At 41.9% G+C, this 18,743-nt stretch overlaps 3 protein-coding genes across 3 annotated transcripts in view; 1 reads left to right on the top strand and 2 right to left on the bottom strand.

The window, feature by feature from the left end:
• LOC148103302 (polymeric immunoglobulin receptor-like) overlaps positions 1-18,743 on the top strand; it is a 796,664-nt gene that overhangs the window by 311,859 nt on the left and 466,062 nt on the right. The window lies entirely within an intron of this gene.
• Positions 1-18,743, bottom strand: part of LOC118456030 (cell adhesion molecule DSCAM-like) — a 533,233-nt gene that overhangs the window by 340,462 nt on the left and 174,028 nt on the right. The window lies entirely within an intron of this gene.
• LOC102795846 (uncharacterized) lies at positions 6,642-13,321 on the bottom strand. The gene is made up of 15 exons (XM_087832194.1): positions 13,020-13,321; positions 12,048-12,545; positions 11,907-11,969; positions 11,245-11,817; positions 10,679-10,750; positions 10,369-10,523; positions 9,055-9,094; positions 8,782-8,979; positions 8,396-8,574; positions 8,147-8,326; positions 7,923-8,036; positions 7,761-7,844; positions 7,390-7,570; positions 7,146-7,304; positions 6,642-7,067 (listed from the first exon to the last, which is right to left on the bottom strand). Exons 1-15 carry the CDS (start codon positions 13,147-13,149, stop codon positions 6,901-6,903), a joined length of 2,793 nt encoding a protein of 930 aa, XP_087688320.1. The 5' UTR covers positions 13,150-13,321; the 3' UTR covers positions 6,642-6,900.

Here is an 18,743-nt window from a genome sequence, read left to right as displayed (position 1 = left end):
ACACAAACACACACTTGTTCACCACACTGCTATCTGCTAATTCAGAGCATAGATATTGTACCATGGAGATGGCAGGTTAAAGTTGGATTATATTTTCACATGAACCTCTATGAGGGATATGAAGGGTTTAGGGCTACAGTGCAAATGTAAGATTGTTTGTTTCTGGGCAGGATTAAAGACAGACAGCAGAATCAGCATTGAAGCTGCAAAATGTCAGAGTGGTGGGTTTTGTGTGGGTGTTTTGTTTTACTTAACTTTGCTTTTTTCTCTTGACAAACAGAATCTGTGAGCAAATTAATAATTTAGTTATCAGACTTGGACATGAGGTCAAGTTCTTTCTCTACTGGTGACCTGCTTTATTGTAGAGCTGTTTGCAGTGAAAGGTGATAACAGATAACAGAGACAAAAAGGATACAGCAAATAGATGATAGTGGAAGATGGATGTAGACTGGTTTTTCTCTGTGAGGACAAATTTAAGAATCCCAGAGTTACTAAAACTGATTTAGAGCAACTTCAGTTTTCACAACAGTCAAAAACATGTTCATCATTTCTCTGCAAAAGCTGCATTCAATCAAATCAAAAACAAAACCCACAATTTCATTGTGTGTAAAGAAAAACAAAACATGAGAATGTAGAACAATGAGGCCTCTCAGCAGGGTGCTAGGAGGTGTTAGGTTCAGGGAATTTATGCAAATTTGCACAGGGTCAGTAAATCTAGTAGTAGGGACTTGCACCAGGAAAAAAAGGCTCAGTAATTCTATTGTTAAATGCTGTAAATCTGTATGTGCGTCACCTGTGTCTGAGAATTTCAGCGAGTATAATTTAATGGAGGGAGAAATATAGAGAGAGGTCTCACCACGGTTGAGTGTCGGGGTGCTGTTGATATCTCCCGCCATGAAAGAAGATTCTGTCTGCTTCCGAACCGTGTCGTTCCACATCCTGCCGATCCGACTCTGGAAGAGGAAACATGGTGCAGTGAGTGGCAGTAAACACACGACAAGTTAAATATAGAAACATGGCGGGTAGACTTTGTAACTCAGTGGGGCAGCTGTAATCAAAACTGTGGAGCTCGCTCTAATCTGCAAAGAATAGGCAAACACGCCAGACAAAGAGACTGAGGCGTCGAGTAAAGAGAAACACAGCTTTGTCATGTTATCGTGACCGGGGCTCGAGATACATGACTGTAGTAGCCGATGTAATTGTTGTTTGGAAGTGTTATTACATTTCAAAAAAGCTTGTTTGCCGATTGTGAGCAATAATTGCCATTGTTTGTGTCTGTGTAGCTGCGCATATGCCAGCATTTACAGTATTTTCCGATGACGTGTATGATGCATGTGTCTATATATACACCATGTGGACTACAAATGATATCTTTATAACATAAACCTACATAAGAGACCTTTTAAAATGTTGCTGCAGAGGGAGAAACCATGCCTAATTTTGAAAAGATTTGCTTTGTTTTTACATCATTTTTTAGTTTAAAAAAAACAGATAACATTTCTCATTTTGTTCCACTAAAACAGTCGTGTTGCTGCACAAGCTGTTTTTATTCATCATTCATCAAAACTCAGCTGTGTTTTCCACTGATGATATGTTTGTGAGTGTTTATGTGTTGGTCTGTGCTGCCTGCACCTGTCTGTGGGCTGCTGCATGGCGAGCTTGGCTGCTGCATGGCGAGCTTGGCTGCCAGCGTAGTAGCGGTTGTTGGCACGAAGGCCCGAGTTCTTCAACGAACCGTGGGAGCTGTTGGTAGAGGTGCGGCTGCAGCAATAGGAGTGACCCAGACATTTACTGTACTCCTTATGAACCTGTAAAGAAAATAACACCACCGGCACAGTGGGCAGGTTTGAGAGTCACTCATAAACACAAACACTTTCGTTTCTATAGGCTAAACTGAATGTGGAGCAACGGAGCCTTTTATCGCACAGCCACAGCGAAATGAAACAAAATCCAATATTTCTGAGCACGTCTACTGAATGTCAATTAGACTGGCACATCCATCCATTTGTTCATCTACACAACATTTCAGCTGCTTAGTCGTAATTAATTCAATTTATATAAAGTGTGTGTAGTGGCAGTCCTTTTGTTTGACAAACCAAACATCCCACAATTAAAAGTCCACAAGCCACTGCTGCACTGAGATACTATTTCGTACACAGGCAAAAGAAGTCCACTGTCCAAACTTGAAAGTTGTGTTTTTATGGTTTATTTATCCAGTTTGGCAATAACAAGATCCAATTTTTGTTACTTCCTGCTGCTTCTCCTGCTCTGCTAAAAAACCATAGGCCCACCCCAGTGCATGCTGGTCCTATACCAGTCTCTTTATTTATAGAAACAAAATGGCCCTACAGCTCTTACTGACTAATTTAACAAAGTAACATCAAACAAACATTGAAACAAAATATTAACCGACAAATAAACTTGTAAATAAACCCCAAAACATAAGTAAACTAACAACAAACTTTAACTAATTTCAAAATAATAAAAAATAAGAACAAATAGCTCCAACAGTGTGTTTAAAATGTAGTTTGGAATTGTTACCTTCTTCTGCAGGGCACAGTGGAAGATAAAGATGAACATGCCCTGGAAGGCATTGAAGGTGCTGAAAAGGTAGGCCACGATGACTGTATTCTCGTTAATGAAGAGGAGGCCAAAGGCCCATGTCAAGCCAAGTAGGAAGAGCAGAGTGATGGGCCCTGGTGCCCAGGACCTGATCGAAGCGGAGAACGAGGCATTCACTAACACTGAGTTGATGCACAGATATACTAAGACAATTTGAAATTTCTTTTTTCTTCAAAAATAAAAATGTGTGAGTCTCACTGAATAATTTAAACTCACTTAATATTATCCGGTGGCTGGAGTCAGGTTTAAGTGCCGAAGAGTTGCGTATCATCTTGTGCAAAGTGATCATGAGGAAAATGAGGCTGAGCTAAGGAAAGACGATAGGAAGAAATAAAAAATGCGCAGTGAGCACTCTAGTCCAAAATTACTGATTTCATATTGTTAATAACATCGCAAAACTGCATGCTGGTGAAATACTTCTGACTGCGGGATATCGAAATATGGAGGCTAATAATACTGCTTGACAGTAAAGCTAATACCATAATAACAAATGAAACAGGTCCAATGAAGCTCCAGATGAAGTAGTTATCCACTCACAGCCAGCATCTGGAGTGGCACAGAGGAGACGAGTGAGTTATGCACAACTAAACCAACAAACAACTGTACACTCACGCTGAGCTCATGCACATGAATGCACACACTATTTCTCTGTCTCAGCGGATGATCTTATGAAGGCTAATCATCAGGCTTTGGCTAAGTGTGTTCAGAGAACCCAGTCTGTGGGGAGGCGCAAGAGCCCTTCACACGGCACTGCATATTTCCATCTGGGGGAATAGCACAATCCTACTTCTCAATCTGCAGGTGCAAAGGGTCTGTATTCACACGTATGCTTTCTTGGTCCCATAGCTCCTGTAGTCTATGGCTGCAGAGATGCCCACCACCAGTGCGGGGAAGCAGTAGCCGCACAGATAGTAGTACTTTTTGCGTGAGTACTCGCTCTCAAAGACCTCCACCAGCATGAGATAGAGCTGCACACCCTCCAGACACATCCAGCAGAAGGCAGCCAAGAAGAAGAAATGCAGAAGGCCAGCAAAGATGGGACAGGCGATCTGAGGGTGGCAGCCATGGAGAGAGCAGAGAGAGGGAAAGGAGAAGAAGGAGGAGGAGAGAGAAAATATGAAGTTAGAGGAGGAGATACAGTTAAGATTAAGGTATATAACTGAGTGAAAACCACAAGAGGATAGAACAGAATTACTATCTGGAAGTACTGCTGGACACTGACAAGGGGAAATGAAAAGCTGCCCCCTGGGTTACAGGCAGGAATGTTATTGAGTGGTGATTCATTACTCAGTGCAGTAAATGTTTTACAGAGTAGCATAATGACACAGGGCCTCAATTTCAGCTTCAAAGTCATTCAATAAAAAACTGAAAAAGTCTCCTGTGTTGTGCATGATGACATTTTCAAACTGGAATCTGTAAAAAGTAACTCTTGTCATTCAGTATCATTACAGAAGTGGACACAAACACTAAGCTTTGATGCCTGACTTATGCCTCAGCTGGAAATCTACATGTTAAATCACACCATAACTTATAGTGTAACAGGAAACCCCCACTCATAACTTTAAAGGTCATCAGAGTCAATCAGAGAGGTTTCTGGTTACATCATAAATTATAATCACTACATTTCTTTAGCTACAACTTTAGCTTAGTGTACTGATAAGCGATTTGTATACTGACACAGAACAAGAGGAATCGAGATGATGAGTTTCCTTTGCTATTGTTTTCATGCAGTTGGATTTCTTTGTTGGGGGCACGATGCAGTCTCATGACAGCAGAGGAATAACTCATGATAGTGCTGTTACACTCAGCTGCACAGTAAGGTGGTTACTGGTTTGAACACCTGTTATGAGGAGATTGTTTGCTCTCTACCTACCTGCAGTCCTGCAAGTACTCCAGCTTTCCTCCACAATCCAAACACACGCTCGTTTGGTAAACTGGTGAGTCTAAATTGAACGTGCATGTGAGACAGATTTCCTTTAATCGCTCACTGGAACAATGAGGTAAAAGATAAACGAGGAATCACTCAAGTAAAATCATAAATGCTTTTAAAAAGTCAAAACTAAAACCTTTACATTGCTCTAGCCTGTGGGAGGATCAGAGGCTCTGCAAAATGTGACATTTGACCCCTGTGTCTCCTTCTGTCTTAAATGTTTCATTCATGGTCTTAAGTCCCAGGAAACAGAATAAAAAAATCACTCTAACACGCTGCCGATCCTGTACAGTGTATGTTTGCAGAACAACTGGACACCAACTGGACATGTTTGTGGACACCGAACATTATTCAGTGTGATGGGCTGTTTCAGAGTCAGCGTTCCAGTGCAGCAGTGATGCAAGGTGTTGACTGATCGAGCACAACAGCTCAGTAACTTTTGTAATCAAAGCTTATCTCATCATGTGATTGTGTGACAGGGTTTAGAGAGACGTGCTCACACGAAGAGCCGCACTGAATCTGTTCTTGTTCTTTACAGTTTGTCTCAGAGAGATTAAAGAGCTCATTTTACCCTCCAGGCCGTCACCCCCAAGTTTATGTCAGTCACATGATTTTTCACTGCTCAGCTCACATTTAACAGATTTGACTTGTCCATTGGTTCTACAGTTATATTCATATTAAATAAAATGATTTACTACCACACAGACAGTTTTGGTAGTTTGGGGCCTTTACCTCCTAAGACCCGAACTCTTCCACACCATGCATTTTTAATGTCTCTTTGATTTTTGGGCATATTGGGGCCCAATGAATGCAAAAACAAAGAATTACCAGATTTTTTTTACCTTATTTTTGTTTTTTTTTAAAAATAAGAGACACATATGAGGATATTCATTTAAAACATTGATAGAACAGTAGCAGCATAATGTCCTCGTAAGTGGATATCAGGCCCTTGTAGAGCAAAATCGAGTATTTTGGTCTAAATAACCCAAAATGTGATGTCCACATATGTGGACGCAGGTCCTAGGAGGTTAAAAGTTCCACACAGTCACAACCACAGTGATACTGCTTTAAATAATCCAATAATTAAATATCTTCACTCCTCAAAGGTTGTAAGATGACTCCACCTTTTTCTTCCTCTGCGTGAACTGAAATCAGGTGATTGTAGCTCACGCTGCACAGGAGACAAAGGCATGTTTGGTGGTTTGTAATGGAAAACATTATATTGCAGTGTGATCACTGAGTTTAGCATTTTAATACTGCATTACAGACCAATACAAGTAAAAACAACACATCACATTCAACAACATCAGTAGCTGCTGTCTAGAATGTTAACTCCAGTTATTATCTATGCTTGGACAATTGAAACTATCAGCAACACCGACTCGACAAAATCACGAGTCGGTGTTGCTGATAGTTTCAATTGTCCACTTGTGTGCCATTCATGTCCACTTCATGAGTCAGGTCAGCTTCATCAGTCCTGCCCCTTTGAGGGGACCTGTAGAGAAACTTGAGGTTCTTGTACTCAGTGTGACTGTTTCCAGGCAGATCAGGGGAGCATCTAAAGATTTAAAAAAAAAAAAAAAAAAGTGTATAAACGTGAGCGATATTAAACTGATTTCATTCATAACTTAAGAAATCTGTGTTCCCATCTGTCTTTTCCTCACATTCCTCAGCAACCTCTCTTCCAGTCTGAGACTAATATTTACAGGATGTTTTTCGAGTATGTGCACTGAGTGAGATGAAAGAAATCATGGAAACCCCCAAATTATCATGAGATTCATGAATACGAGTATTTAAACATTTTATTGCATCTAGTCAGAAAAGAAAGCTTCATGACACAACTTCCTGTCCACTATTTACATGTTTTGATTCCAGTTTTTCTGCTGTGATCTAAAAGCTCAGTGTGTCTTAAAAAAAAAAAAAAAAAAAAAAAAAGCATACAAATACATACAGGCTTCAATCATCTGTCCCTTCATCGAATCATATGTGTGACAAACATCTACAGTTAATGGCTTTTCATAGTAAACAATGTTTGTAATTGAACTTCTATTCAACCAGGTAGATCCCACTGAAACAAAAACCTTTTTTTTTTTTTAAAGGGAGACCTGACGATAGGCAGCAACAAGTTACAAAAATGACAATTAAACACAGGCAGCAACAACATGCATGCAAAAATAAACAAACAAATTAAAAAGTTCTATAAAATTCCATTAAAATGAGAAACTATAACAAATCTGTTAGAAAAAGGTCCATGAAACTGAATTGCGTCATTTTCAGTCCTGCAGTTCGCTTCAAGGGTGCTAAATGGACCAAAGCTCTTTTGTTCGGTGTGATGCACGCTGGGCTCTTCAGAGGCTGCAGGCCTGTAACTTCTTGTCAGCCAGCTTGAGAGACACCCAGGTGTTGAGCATGGATGCCCTCAGTTTGCACCACACCAGGTGGTCCCTCAACCCCAAGATCTGCGCTGCAAACTGAGCACAAGCTTCAGGAGACAACACGGTGGAGCAGCCAAGACCTGCAGGACAAAAATAAATAAATCCCAAAACAGCACGAACGATTAACGCTGCACGTTACAGTAAAGAGCTCCGCTCACCACTTGGCATGCGGAGGGATGACCAGACGTCGTGTGGTCCCCAGTCTGGAGTGAGAGGAGGGCAGCTGATCACAGGGTAAGCCGTGTTACCAGACATCACTGGGCCGAGGCCGTTACTCCTCCCAGCCACAGCCACGAACACAGTGGGTATGCCATCACCTGCAACGCAGCATAAAGAAATGATCCGATTAGAAAGAATCCCACATCAGTATAAAGACGCAGTGACGTCAATATTAAAGCTCACCTTCATATTCAGCTTTAATGCGCAGCGTCTCATCTGGACCCTTGTGTGCCGAGGTGACTCTGAGGACACAGGGGATCCCGTAGGAGGCGCACGCCTTTCTTATCTTTTCACAATGGGCCACGTCTGAGGTGGAGCCCATTAAAAGCACCACCCTGCTGCTTGCCTGGGGCTCCAGCAGCAACTGTAGACACACAGAAACCATTGAATCATCACTTTATGTCAGTTTTACCTGCTCAAAAGAAAAACCGTACAGCTGTGTTGGTTTTTTTGTGATGTTAAACAGTGTTTGTTGGTTTGGACGTTCAAAGCAAAGAAAGAGCTAAACACTCCTACAAGATCAAGAATAGGTTAGAGGCATCTGTTTGCTGTACCTTGACCCTTTCAGAGACCCACTCAGAACTCCTCTTCACCTTCTGCATTGCCTCTGGGGTCACTTCCTTCAGCTCTCTGTACACCTACAAAGGGGACAGAAAAGTTTGAGGCTTCTTTCTTTTTCATATCAGCATGAAAATAAATCAAAGTCAGTTCATCACCCGTTTGTCTTTTTGCTGGCTCCGATCTCCAGCTGGCCAAAGCCTCCATGAATCGTTGTCAATCACGTCAGCGAGCACAATCTCTCGACTTTTCACACTGACGCCAAATTCAATCTATAAGCAAAGAAAAAGTCCTTCGTTGTAGTTCTGCTGCAGCTACAGGAGAAAAGTGATCGCACCAAGATGTGACTTTAACCAGCAGGGGGCGCTGCTGCACAGCCTACCTTCATGTCCACCAGGGAGCAGTTCTGAGTGGCCCAGGCCTTCTCCACTATCTCAAAAATGGCCACGGTGCTGCGACTCATTATGTCCACCTCACACTGACCAATAGTGAGCCCAGCCAGACACAGTTTGGCCTCCAGCAGCTGCTCCTCTGACCACTGAGGATCATTGTTGGCATCATCCTAAAAACACCATCAGTGATGAGTTTGCTGCAACACTCGGAGAGAATCACCGCACGCAGCAAGACTCACTTTAAAGAACATCTCCATCTTTAGAGGAGAAAAGCGGTAGCCCTCTTTGACTCCTGGATTCCTCCTGAGGAAAGATCCAGTCGCCACTCTGCGACACACCCACTCAACGGGTATCATCTCGCAGTGCGCTGCGATGAACGCCGTGTCCGAGTGCTGCTTAACAAAGGCCGTCTTAATGCCTGAGGAGAGAAGGGTGGATATCAGAGCAACCTCAAACTCACGGACAAATGACAACATCTGAGATTAAAAACTATATTTTATTGAATTTGCATACATTAAATATCATTTCGGTTCATGCACGAGATTTAGGCTGTTTGTTTCCTGTCACTGAATCAACCTTTGATGCAATCTGTTCCCAAAACCTTGTGCAGAAATAAAAACCTCACCAGACTCCTGCAGCAGCTGGAACACGCAGCTCGTGGTTTTGTTGGCAATGGCAGCTTTGCCCTCCATCTGATCTTTGCTCACGGCGTTCCCAGCTGTGGTCTGGTCTTTAGACTGGACTAGAACCAGTCCCGGCTGGTCCATGAGCTCGAAAATCTGTTTAGTCTTGCCTTCATTGAGCTTCTGGCCGATTTTCAACTCTGAAAACAAGGAAAGAATTAAAACATGCTCATCTAACTGAAGCGCTAAAGTGCGGATTAAGGCTCGTGCAGTACCTGGGGTGGAGGCCATGGCGCTTGTGTATCCTGAGCAGACCTGAAAGACAAAACACGGCAGTGAACTTACAGAAGAATTGCTTCATTTTAGTCTACGCCCATAAAAGCCAGATTTGATTTCCTAGCAGGCAGCACTTGTTTCTTTTTTAAAGAAGAAAATAGTGGAAACACAAATCGCCTTTTAAAGTGTCACTGTTGTTAGCAACATGTTGTCATGCAGCTTGTCTGTAAGGATGTCACATGATTGCCACATTCTTGTTTCTGATGAAATATAACATACAGTTGAGACCAGGCTAGTTTGAAGTTATTAATTTGACGGCAGCTAGACTTTGTTTTTGGTTCATGAAGCTGTCCCACATAGAAATCACACCTTAGGTCATGTGACCCGAATAACCCATGCATTGAGTCACACGTCAGCTCAACTGATGGGACCCTTAACGACCTGCATAGAAACCGGGCAGGTCAACGATCCATCAAGCATGAGAGGTGAAATGTCTTCATGAACCAAAAACCCTGGTTTCCTTCAACTAGCTTGCAGTTTAATGTATTTTTCTTTATTTTCCAATTACATTGAATTCAGAAAGTCAACCAGACAACCACAGGTTAGCAGCACAGCGCAGAAGAGCTAGCTCATCAGGCCTGGACTGTGTTTACACCTACAGGCCAGTGGCAACTCTTTCAGTGACGATGTGCACATCCTGGTTTGAGTGAAGCCGTTATGTGAAAAGGCGATGACACCTCTGAACGATTGGTACTCGTGGGACCAGTTTGCATGCTGACGATCCTGAAACTGAACTGGTGGCTCATTGTTAGTCAGTGGTGCTGGTTTCAGTTGTTGTGCAGCTGTTCTGCTTAAGTACTGCACTGTTAAGGTTGTGGTCAGCTGATACTGAAGAAGTCACCTGGATAAGAAGTGAAACATTTCTCCCATTAAAAATCCTGCGACCAGATGAACAAAACCAACTTTCTGGAATTTTCTAACATGGATTAGTGAATAACACTTAAGACATAACTTTTCCTCAGGTTTGAATAATAAACGTCAGCCCAACATACATCATAAAGCTGCAGCTTTTGGCTTTACAATATTTGCATGAATCAATTAATCTTTGTTTTTGCAATCTGAAACCTAAACATGTTAAAGTTTACAATTATAGTTTTAATGTGGGACATTTTTATTTGAAAAATAATGAACTTATTATATATCTGTCACTCGATTAATCAAGTAGTTGGGGTAGTTTTAAAAGAACCCACACCAGCGTTTATTATGTCGGAGAATACGTCAGTTTTGTAATGGTCACATGAGATCAGTGTTACCTGTGGCGATGGAGCAGGGGAGGCCACTGAACAGACTGAGTTGATCTTTATTGTGCCGATGTGGTCCTGCTCTTCTTTACACTGGGTGTGCCGTCTGTCAGCAGCAACAGGGCCAAGAGGGTTCAGCTTTTTCAGTGATGTGTGCAGTCCAGGGTCTGGAAATAAGAAGGACAAAGGTTAACTTACTTTTTAAGTACGACTAGTGCAACATGTCAGCTCCTAACAGGGTTTCATGAGTTGAGCATTGTTTTAGCTCACAGCCATGTTCTTATCCATATTTAATTATTTCAGAAGGAGACACATTTCAGACCTTCGTCCACAGCTTTCCTCTTCAGTCTTCTGTTTGATGTATTCTCTTTATCGACCTCACTCTCAGAAGCACCTGCAAACAATAAAAACAGATATAGATATGCTTCTTTGCTGCAAAAGAAAAGAATTGTCTTGGTTTTAAACACAGTAAGACTGGCTTACGACCACCTCGAGACTCCTTTTTAAATAAAACATATCTTAAAACCACTTCCTGGGTGGCTGCAGCTCAAGCTGGACCAAGTTGTTTACTAACTGGAAAGTTTGTAGTTTGAAAATAATATTTATTTCCCTCTACCTTCTAGTCTATTCAGTGTTAAACGGTCAGTTTACTGAACCACAATTTCTCTGTAGATTTTAAGGTTTTAGTTGAAATACTAACTAATATGTTGTGTTGATATAAGATTTTGAGAAATATTTTAAGGGACAAAAACAGCCAAAACGTTTGTTTTTGGCTGTCCGTGGTGTTCCTGCTTGGTTATCACTCATGGTAACTGACCACTGAAACCATTGTGTAACCTTTTCATCTAATTCATACTGATGATAATGATGATTAAATGATCTGCTCACTCATCAACACGTGTTCTCGATCCAAACGATGCTCCTTGATTTTATGCCGCTCTGACTCATAAGTGTTTGATGCCTCGATGGTTAAGTCAGAATCAGAGGTGCAGGTTTTGTCCTCCACAGCTCTCCTCATGTTTGCCAAATTGCCGTCCACGTTATTTCTCTCATCAAAGTTGTCAGATATTGTAAGTCCGTCTGAATCTGCTTCTGTGTCTCGCAGAGACTCGCTAGTCGTGCGATTCATAACGGAGTCCACTTCTTCGTAGAACCTCATGAGGCATCTCGGGACGGCTTCATCAGTCTTGCCCCTTTGAAGGGACCTGTAGAGATACTTGAGGTTCCTGTACTTAGTGTGGCACTGTTTCCAGTCACGATCGATGCCTTGCTGCAGTAACCTGCTCGAGATCTGGACAAAGATGTCCCTCTTTCTGGTTGAGCTCTCCAGCTTCCTGCATATGCGCTCATCGGACCAGACTTGGATCAGGGCTCGCACCTCTTGGTCGCTCCAGTTGCGACCGGCGTCCGACACCGTGACCACTTCGTCAAAGCTGGAGTCTGCGTGAGCTCGATGGGCATCTGGAACAAAAGAACAGATATGGAAGGAAAAGCTTACATATGCAGCTAAACTCCACAGGTGGCAGATTTTCTTTTCTTCGTTGGCATACCTGTACTTCTCTCTCTCTTTATTTCCATTTCTCCGTCCATGTTGCAATCATCACTGTTGTCATCTTAAATAAGGAAAAATAAGACAATTATTTTCATGGAGTCTTGAATCTAAAACAACTGCTTGCAAACTTGATGCTTACCATCATCCATGTCGATGACCAGCTCACTTTCAGAGCTTGTTATCTGCCCTGTGTGGCCTGCTGGTGTTTCCTGCCTCCCTGCTTTCAGTTCACCATCATACAGTCTCTTATGCATCTCCATGCTCCCATTTTCCAGTCCTTTGTCCAGTAAAATAGCTTCCACTTCATCAAAAAACTTCATGTACTTCCCCAGGCTTCCTGCACCGCTGCCTCCTGCAGCGTGTGCACTTTTAGCAATCTTATAGTCATATTTCAAATTCTTGTATTTTGTACGGCATTGTTTCCAGTCGCGTATCACCCCATATTTTCTTTGCACCTGCCGAGCCATCTCTTGGAATATGGATTTGTTGCGCAGCGTGCTTTTCAAACGTTCCCGAATGTTGCAGTCGGCCCAGACGCACAGCAGCGCTTTTACTTCATCATCTGTCCAGTTGCGGATTCCCTCTTCAGCCACATTCGTAGAGGCAGAAACAGCTGAATGAAATTGAGTCGTTATTCCTGTGCAAACATGAAGACATTGTCATTTTTGGCTAAATGGTGATTTTCAAAAAAAAGAAGAAACTGTAACCTCCTAGGATCCACATATATGGACATCACATTTTGGGTTATTTAGACCAAAACTCAATTTTGCTCTACAGGGGCCTGATATCCACCTCCGAGGACATTATACTGCTACTCTTCTCCTCAATAGGGGGATCTCACTTTTCTTAGAAACAAAAATCAGGTAAAAAAATAATTCTGATAATTCTTTGTTTTTACATTCAACAGGTCCCAATCAGCCCAAACAAAGACAAATTAAAAATGCATGCCATGGAAGAGTTCAGGTCTTAGGAGGTTAATGTAATTGTCTGAGTTTTTAGCACAAGCAAGCTTTATCCTTTGATTGTTCCTCTCTAGTTTTTGTTTTTCCCCCAAAGTGAACAAAGTCATGCTGTTATCGTCATTAGTACAGCTGGTGTTGAACACAGTTACCTTGCTGGACTGTGTAGATTCTTTGATTATCCACACCTTCCTCCCGTGGCCACTCCAGCGGCCTTTCTTCCACTCCTGGGCTGTAGTTCACGGACGTGCCTGCATCAGGCTTCCTGCTCTGAAGTCTCATGCTTCTGAATTAGCTGAGACTCCTTCCAGCTGCGCACAACACTGAGCCTCCTCAGACGCTCTGAAATCCCCTCAAATGTGCTTCGGTTCTCTACCACGTGCTGATGTCCACCCTGGTCCCACACTGAGAGTGGAGCCAGCACCTGAACCTCCCCCGCACTGCCTCTCCACGGAGCCTTCTCCCTCCCCCACTTCACTATCACCTCCTCTTTGTCTCTCTGCTCCTCTCTCCAAGTTTGAGCCGACCCGGAAACGCTTTTCCGCCCAGCCTGTCTGCTGCACGGTTCCCTAGGAAACCAGGCAGTTAAGCCTGAAAGCAACGCCTTCATGCTGAAAAGCTGCCTCGCCAGTGGCTTAAGCTGTGTGCTGAGGGGGCGGGACTAAGTGTAATCAGAGAAGCAGCTTGGTGATGCCTGAAACTGCAGCAGGAAGACTCTCCATATATGGCAGCCTCACAGCAGGGAAGCAAATCTGCTTTTTTGTTTTCGGGTGGATTTTGTTTCTGCTCCATTTGGCCCTCGTTAAACCAGTTTTGATTCGCCTCAAGGCGACCGTTACTGTTTCATGCAGAGAAGAAAAGGAAATCATTCATGCAAAAACACATTTCCCACCAGTGGTTCCCAAACTTTTTTCGCTGGGCCCCCCTTTGTTTTACAGAAAAATGTTCGCGCCCCCCCCCCCCCCCCCCCTCGCGCGCGCGCGCACACACGCACGCACTAACACATCCTCCAACCACACACACACATATTTTGCTCAATTGCGGTTTATTTCACACCTCAAACATTTAGTAAACAATTAAGCAAATACAAGTAATCTGCAATAAATTACAGGTAGCAAGAAAATAAACTACTAACTCTTTTACACTACGTCCATACTTTTGAAAACGCAGCTGTTTCGTCCACATAAACGGCGTTTGGAATCACCGAAAACTGAGATTTTTTAAAACTCATTTTTTGCGTTTACGTGTGGACGAGGAATACAGAGTTCGTCAGGCAACGTCAAAGATATGTGCCTTTTTTCAAGTCACGCTGTGCGTCACGTTATTGTTTACATGAGAGGAATGGCAGATAGTCAGATTAACAGTATTTTGTCTCTATCTTCAGGTTTTACACGCTTACATATAAACACGCAGTTACTGTCCTTCCATTTACAAAGTCAAAGGCGTCATGGTGTGATAATTTTACATGTAGTTGTTTTTTTCCTGTGTAATAATATTCAACATTGCTATCAATACATTTTTTTTTAAAAAATGTCTCTCTGTGCAAAATAGGTTTAAAAACATAAACAGCTGTAGGATCCTGTTTGTCTGTGATTTGAACCGGGGAACAAATCGTGGCAGGATCAGCCTGATCTTATTTGTATCCCGCTGTAGCTTTACTGTATAAAGAGCTAGCATCTCCAAAATGTCAGGAGTAGTTAGTTATTACAACAAGTGTTTGTGAACTAAAAATCAAGAATGTGGGATCCTGTTTGTCTGTGATTTGAAGAGCCCAGCGCTGCTCCCGACGCAGGGAAAACCAATTTTGCAGGGGAGACCTACCTCGGCACTTGTGCAGGTGAAGCCAAAGGAAGATGTGCTTCACCATATTTTCTAAGTTGGCTCAGAATGAAGTTGGCTTGGAAACATATTCAGCGATGCTTCATCTCCTGCTTTGCATTTGTGTGGGCACCCCGTGCTAGCAGTGTCCAAGCATTGTTTTGTTTTTTCCCTTTTCATGCCGCGACCCCCCTGCAATGGCTCTGCGCCCCCCCTAGGGGGCAGGCCCCACACTTTGGGAAGGTCTGCACTAATACATGACAATTTACACTGGTATTTTTTAAAAGAGTTGTCAGACACATAATATCCTGTTGAGGCCAAAATTATTAGCCTCCCAGGAAATATGGAACAATTTCCTAAACTTCTTCCCAATTTTATGCAGTATTGATGAAACTTGATATAATCAGAGTCACCGGTGCTATTTAGTAGCTTCTGGTACATTTTGTAATATAAAATACATTTGTAGGCTTGCTTTGTACCAAATGTAGTAAAAAGCCCCATGTGAATGTTTGCTTTCAAAACACACCTACAGTAATGAATCACCTTTAAAAACACACCTCTATTTAAGTCAGTTGGCTTCCTAACAACATCCAATCAGCATAAAAAGACTCCAAGGAATAGGGCACTTGAACACATGACAGGGACGACTGTTACTCGCCAAAGACAAAGAAAATCAGAAAGAAGATCGTAGACGCTCATAATAAGTGGAAAGGCTACACTGCCATTTCCAAGCAATTCACAGTTTGCTGTGGAAAATACTTTATTGAAGACGTATGAAGTGCAATAATTACACCCTGGAAAAGCAAAAGTTCAAAGAAATCATGAAAACCCCAAATTATCATGAGATTCATGAATACGAGTATTTAAATGTTTTATTGCATTGAGTCAGAAAAGAAAGCTCCATGACACGACTTCCTGTCCACGTGTCTGTGCTGTGAGCCACCGTGAACAAACTGTTTACATGTTTTGATTCCACTTTTTGTTTTTTCTGCTATGATCCAAAAGCTCTGTGTGCCTTAAAGAAATGCACAGAAATACTTACAGGCTTCAATCATCTGTCCCTTTATTATTTATTTAATCTATATTTAACCAGGAAGATCCCACTGAGATTAAAAACCTGCAGCAAGTATCTCACAGTTAGAAAAATGTCACATATAGACACAGTCAGCAACAACACGCAAAAATCAATATAAATTCAGTAAAAAGTGCAAACCTCTCCTTAAAAGTAGTGAAAGAGCTGGATGTTGCATCTTAAACACGTCGCTCTCATTGTTCTACATTCTCATGTTTTGTTTTTCTTTACACACAATGAAATTGTGGGTTTTGTTTTTGACTGTTGTGAAAACTGAAGTGGCTCTAAATCAGTTTTAGTAACTCTGGGATTCTCAAATTTGTCCTCACAGAGAAAAAACAGTCTGCATCCATCTTCCACTATCATCTAGTTGCTGTATCCTTTTTGTCTCTGTTATCTGTTATCACCTTTCACTGCAAACAGCTCTACAATAAAGCAGGTCACCAGTAGAGAAAGAACTTGACCTCATGTCCAAGTCCCATAACTAAATTATTAATTTGCTCACAGATTTTGTTTTTCAAGAGAAAAAAGCAAAGTTAAGTAAAACAAAACACCCACACAAAACCCACCACTCTGACATTTTGCAGCTTCAATGCTGATTCTGCTCTCTGTCTTTAATCCTGCCCAGAAGCAAACAATCTTACATTTGCACTGTAGCCCTAAACCCTTCATATCCCTCATAGAGGTTCATGTGAAAATATAATCCAACTTCAGCTGGTGGTTAACCTGCCATCTCCATGGTACAATATCTATGCTACTGAATTAGCAGATAGCAGTGTGGTGAACAAGTGTGTGTGTCATGTATTTCTAGTAGTCTGAACACATGTGAGGGACTGTTTCTTACTGTGTGTGTGTGTGTGTGCATATGGGAAAGATCAACTGTGGAAAATGTCCCAGTTTGTCCAAAGGTCACATGTGAATGTCCACAGTTTACTCTGTGAAGAAAAGTAATTTCTATGCACGATTGTGCATATTGTTTTGCATTGTGTTTTATTGTTTTTTATTGTGTTATTTTGTTGTAATTTAAATCTCAAAAGTACTCAAGAGTCATTAAAAGGTTATGGGGGAAATGATGATGAGGAAAATCTGTTGGTTCAAGTATTTCCTGCTGAACAAAGGCGTAGATTTGGCATGGACGGAAGGGACATGTCCCCACCAATAATTTGATCTCTTCGAGTAAAGAAAAACAAACCCGATAGAAAAAAAACAAAACGATCTGTCAACGTCTCATTCACCCAGCGGTGCAGAAAGAGTTAAATTACGTCCTGGAGTCCTACGTCATATGACAAATATGGCCAATGTGATTGGCTGTGCCTTTCAGGGAGCTCTGTTTAGTTTTAGCAGCGGCAAACCTGCGCTGCGAGGAGGAGAGGAGGCAGCAAAAAGGAAGCACCCGGATATAAGAAAGTAGTTTTCAAAAAGAAACCTGTAAGTCACTTAAAGTCAAGTTCACTCATAAAATGTTTCCATCATAATAACGTTACAGGCTATACTAGGCTTTGGCCCGCATCAGTCTAAAATTGTATGTAACCATGAATAACGTGTTTTGGAAACTAACTGCACAACATGCAGCACTATCAGTTCTCTCAGTCTTAGGCCATACATGCCAACACTCCCGGTTTTTCCGTGGGAATCCTGAATTTCAGTGCCTCTCCATTCTCCCCATATCTCCCGATTTCCCACCTGGACAACAAAATTGAAAAACCATATCCCAGACTGGCCCAGCCAATTCCAGTTTCCAACAATGGTTACTATTACTACAGCTACTTAGTTTTAATATGACTCTTATTTCTCTTTCTGGGTCGCAAAAGAAACTTTTAACGTATTTTCAGGCGAGAATGTAGCTGTGTAAACTTCAAATATCTGAGCCGGCGAGAGCAGCAAACTCCCGGCACATCGTTTTCAAACGCGGTCTTTCGCTAAAGTTACTTAAATAACTTAAACATGTTATTGTTTGGCCTTTTTTAGTGTTTTATTTGTTCGTGAGTAAATCAGTTTGGCTGAGATTAAAGTTATTAGATTATTAAAACTTTATTAATCCCTCGGGAGGTTCCTCCGGGGTTTTCACACAGCTGATTAAACAGAAGATGGTCGAGAATTTACGCCAGTGTCCGGTTATATTTTAGATAAAAAGGAGCAGACGGCAGTGTCACTCCACCGAGAGAGCTCGTGACGTAATTCTGAAGGCTGGATCATCACAGTCGCTCACTTCCGGCCTAACCGGCTTTCGGAGGGCCCGCCCACTTAGACCGCGAAGGGCGGGTCCTCAGGTGGACGCAGCTTCCGAATTTGGACACCCCCGGCCTGTTTCCAGCCGGACAATAATAACGGTGACATTTAAGTTATTTTATCCGATAAATAAACATTGTAAGATTCAAGTTTTTTGCATATATATATATATATATATATATATATATATATATATATATATATATATATATATATATATACCACTCCCACCCCCCAACAGCCTTTTTGAATTCTGAGGTCTCAATGTGGGCAAGTATGTGCTAGGCTTCACATCAGTCTAAAATTGTATGTAACCATGAATAACGTGATGTCCACCAGGAGAGACTGGACAGTATAGATGTTGTCCTTGCAGTACTTTTAATATTGATTATGTTTGTGCATATGAAGGTGACACATATCTGTGTGGCCTTAACATCTGTAATCCAGCTGTGACAGAGACAAAGAAGTGTAATGTGTGTGTCAGTGTGATGTGTTGTAGTGTCAGGAGTCAGTATACAGATGCAAAGCTTTTTTTTACACCCCAAATAGTCGATTCTGTACATCTGGATGTTGTCAGTGGGAGAAACATTTCATCACTCATCCAAGTGTCTCGGATAACGCAACATCCAGATGAACAGAATCAACTTTTGGGGATTTAGTCACCTGGATGACTGGATGACCTCAATAGTTTTTGTGAAACATAGACTTCAGGAAGAAAATGTATTAGAAAAAAAAGTGCTACAATACTAGTTGGTTA

Source organism: Neolamprologus brichardi, chromosome 3 (assembly GCF_056152115.1).
Source record: "Neolamprologus brichardi isolate AB-2024 chromosome 3, ASM5615211v1, whole genome shotgun sequence".
Taxonomy (NCBI): domain Eukaryota; kingdom Metazoa; phylum Chordata; class Actinopteri; order Cichliformes; family Cichlidae; genus Neolamprologus; species Neolamprologus brichardi.
This window is presented reverse-complemented; position numbering and strand designations above follow the sequence as displayed.

Bases quoted from the DNA above. Each gene is read 5' to 3' on its own strand.
- LOC102795846 (XM_087832194.1), bottom strand. From the start codon at position 13,149: ATGAGACTTCAGAGCAGGAAGCCTGATGCAGGCACGTCCGTGAACTAC. The intron at 7,571-7,760 runs GTACAGCAAACA...GTGTGTCTACAG, and splicing joins GGGTCTCTGAAAGGGTCAAG to TTGCTGCTGGAGCCCCAGGC. The intron at 7,305-7,389 runs GTGAGCTTTAAT...GCTGCGTTGCAG, and splicing joins CATTAAAGCTGAATATGAAG to GTGATGGCATACCCACTGTG.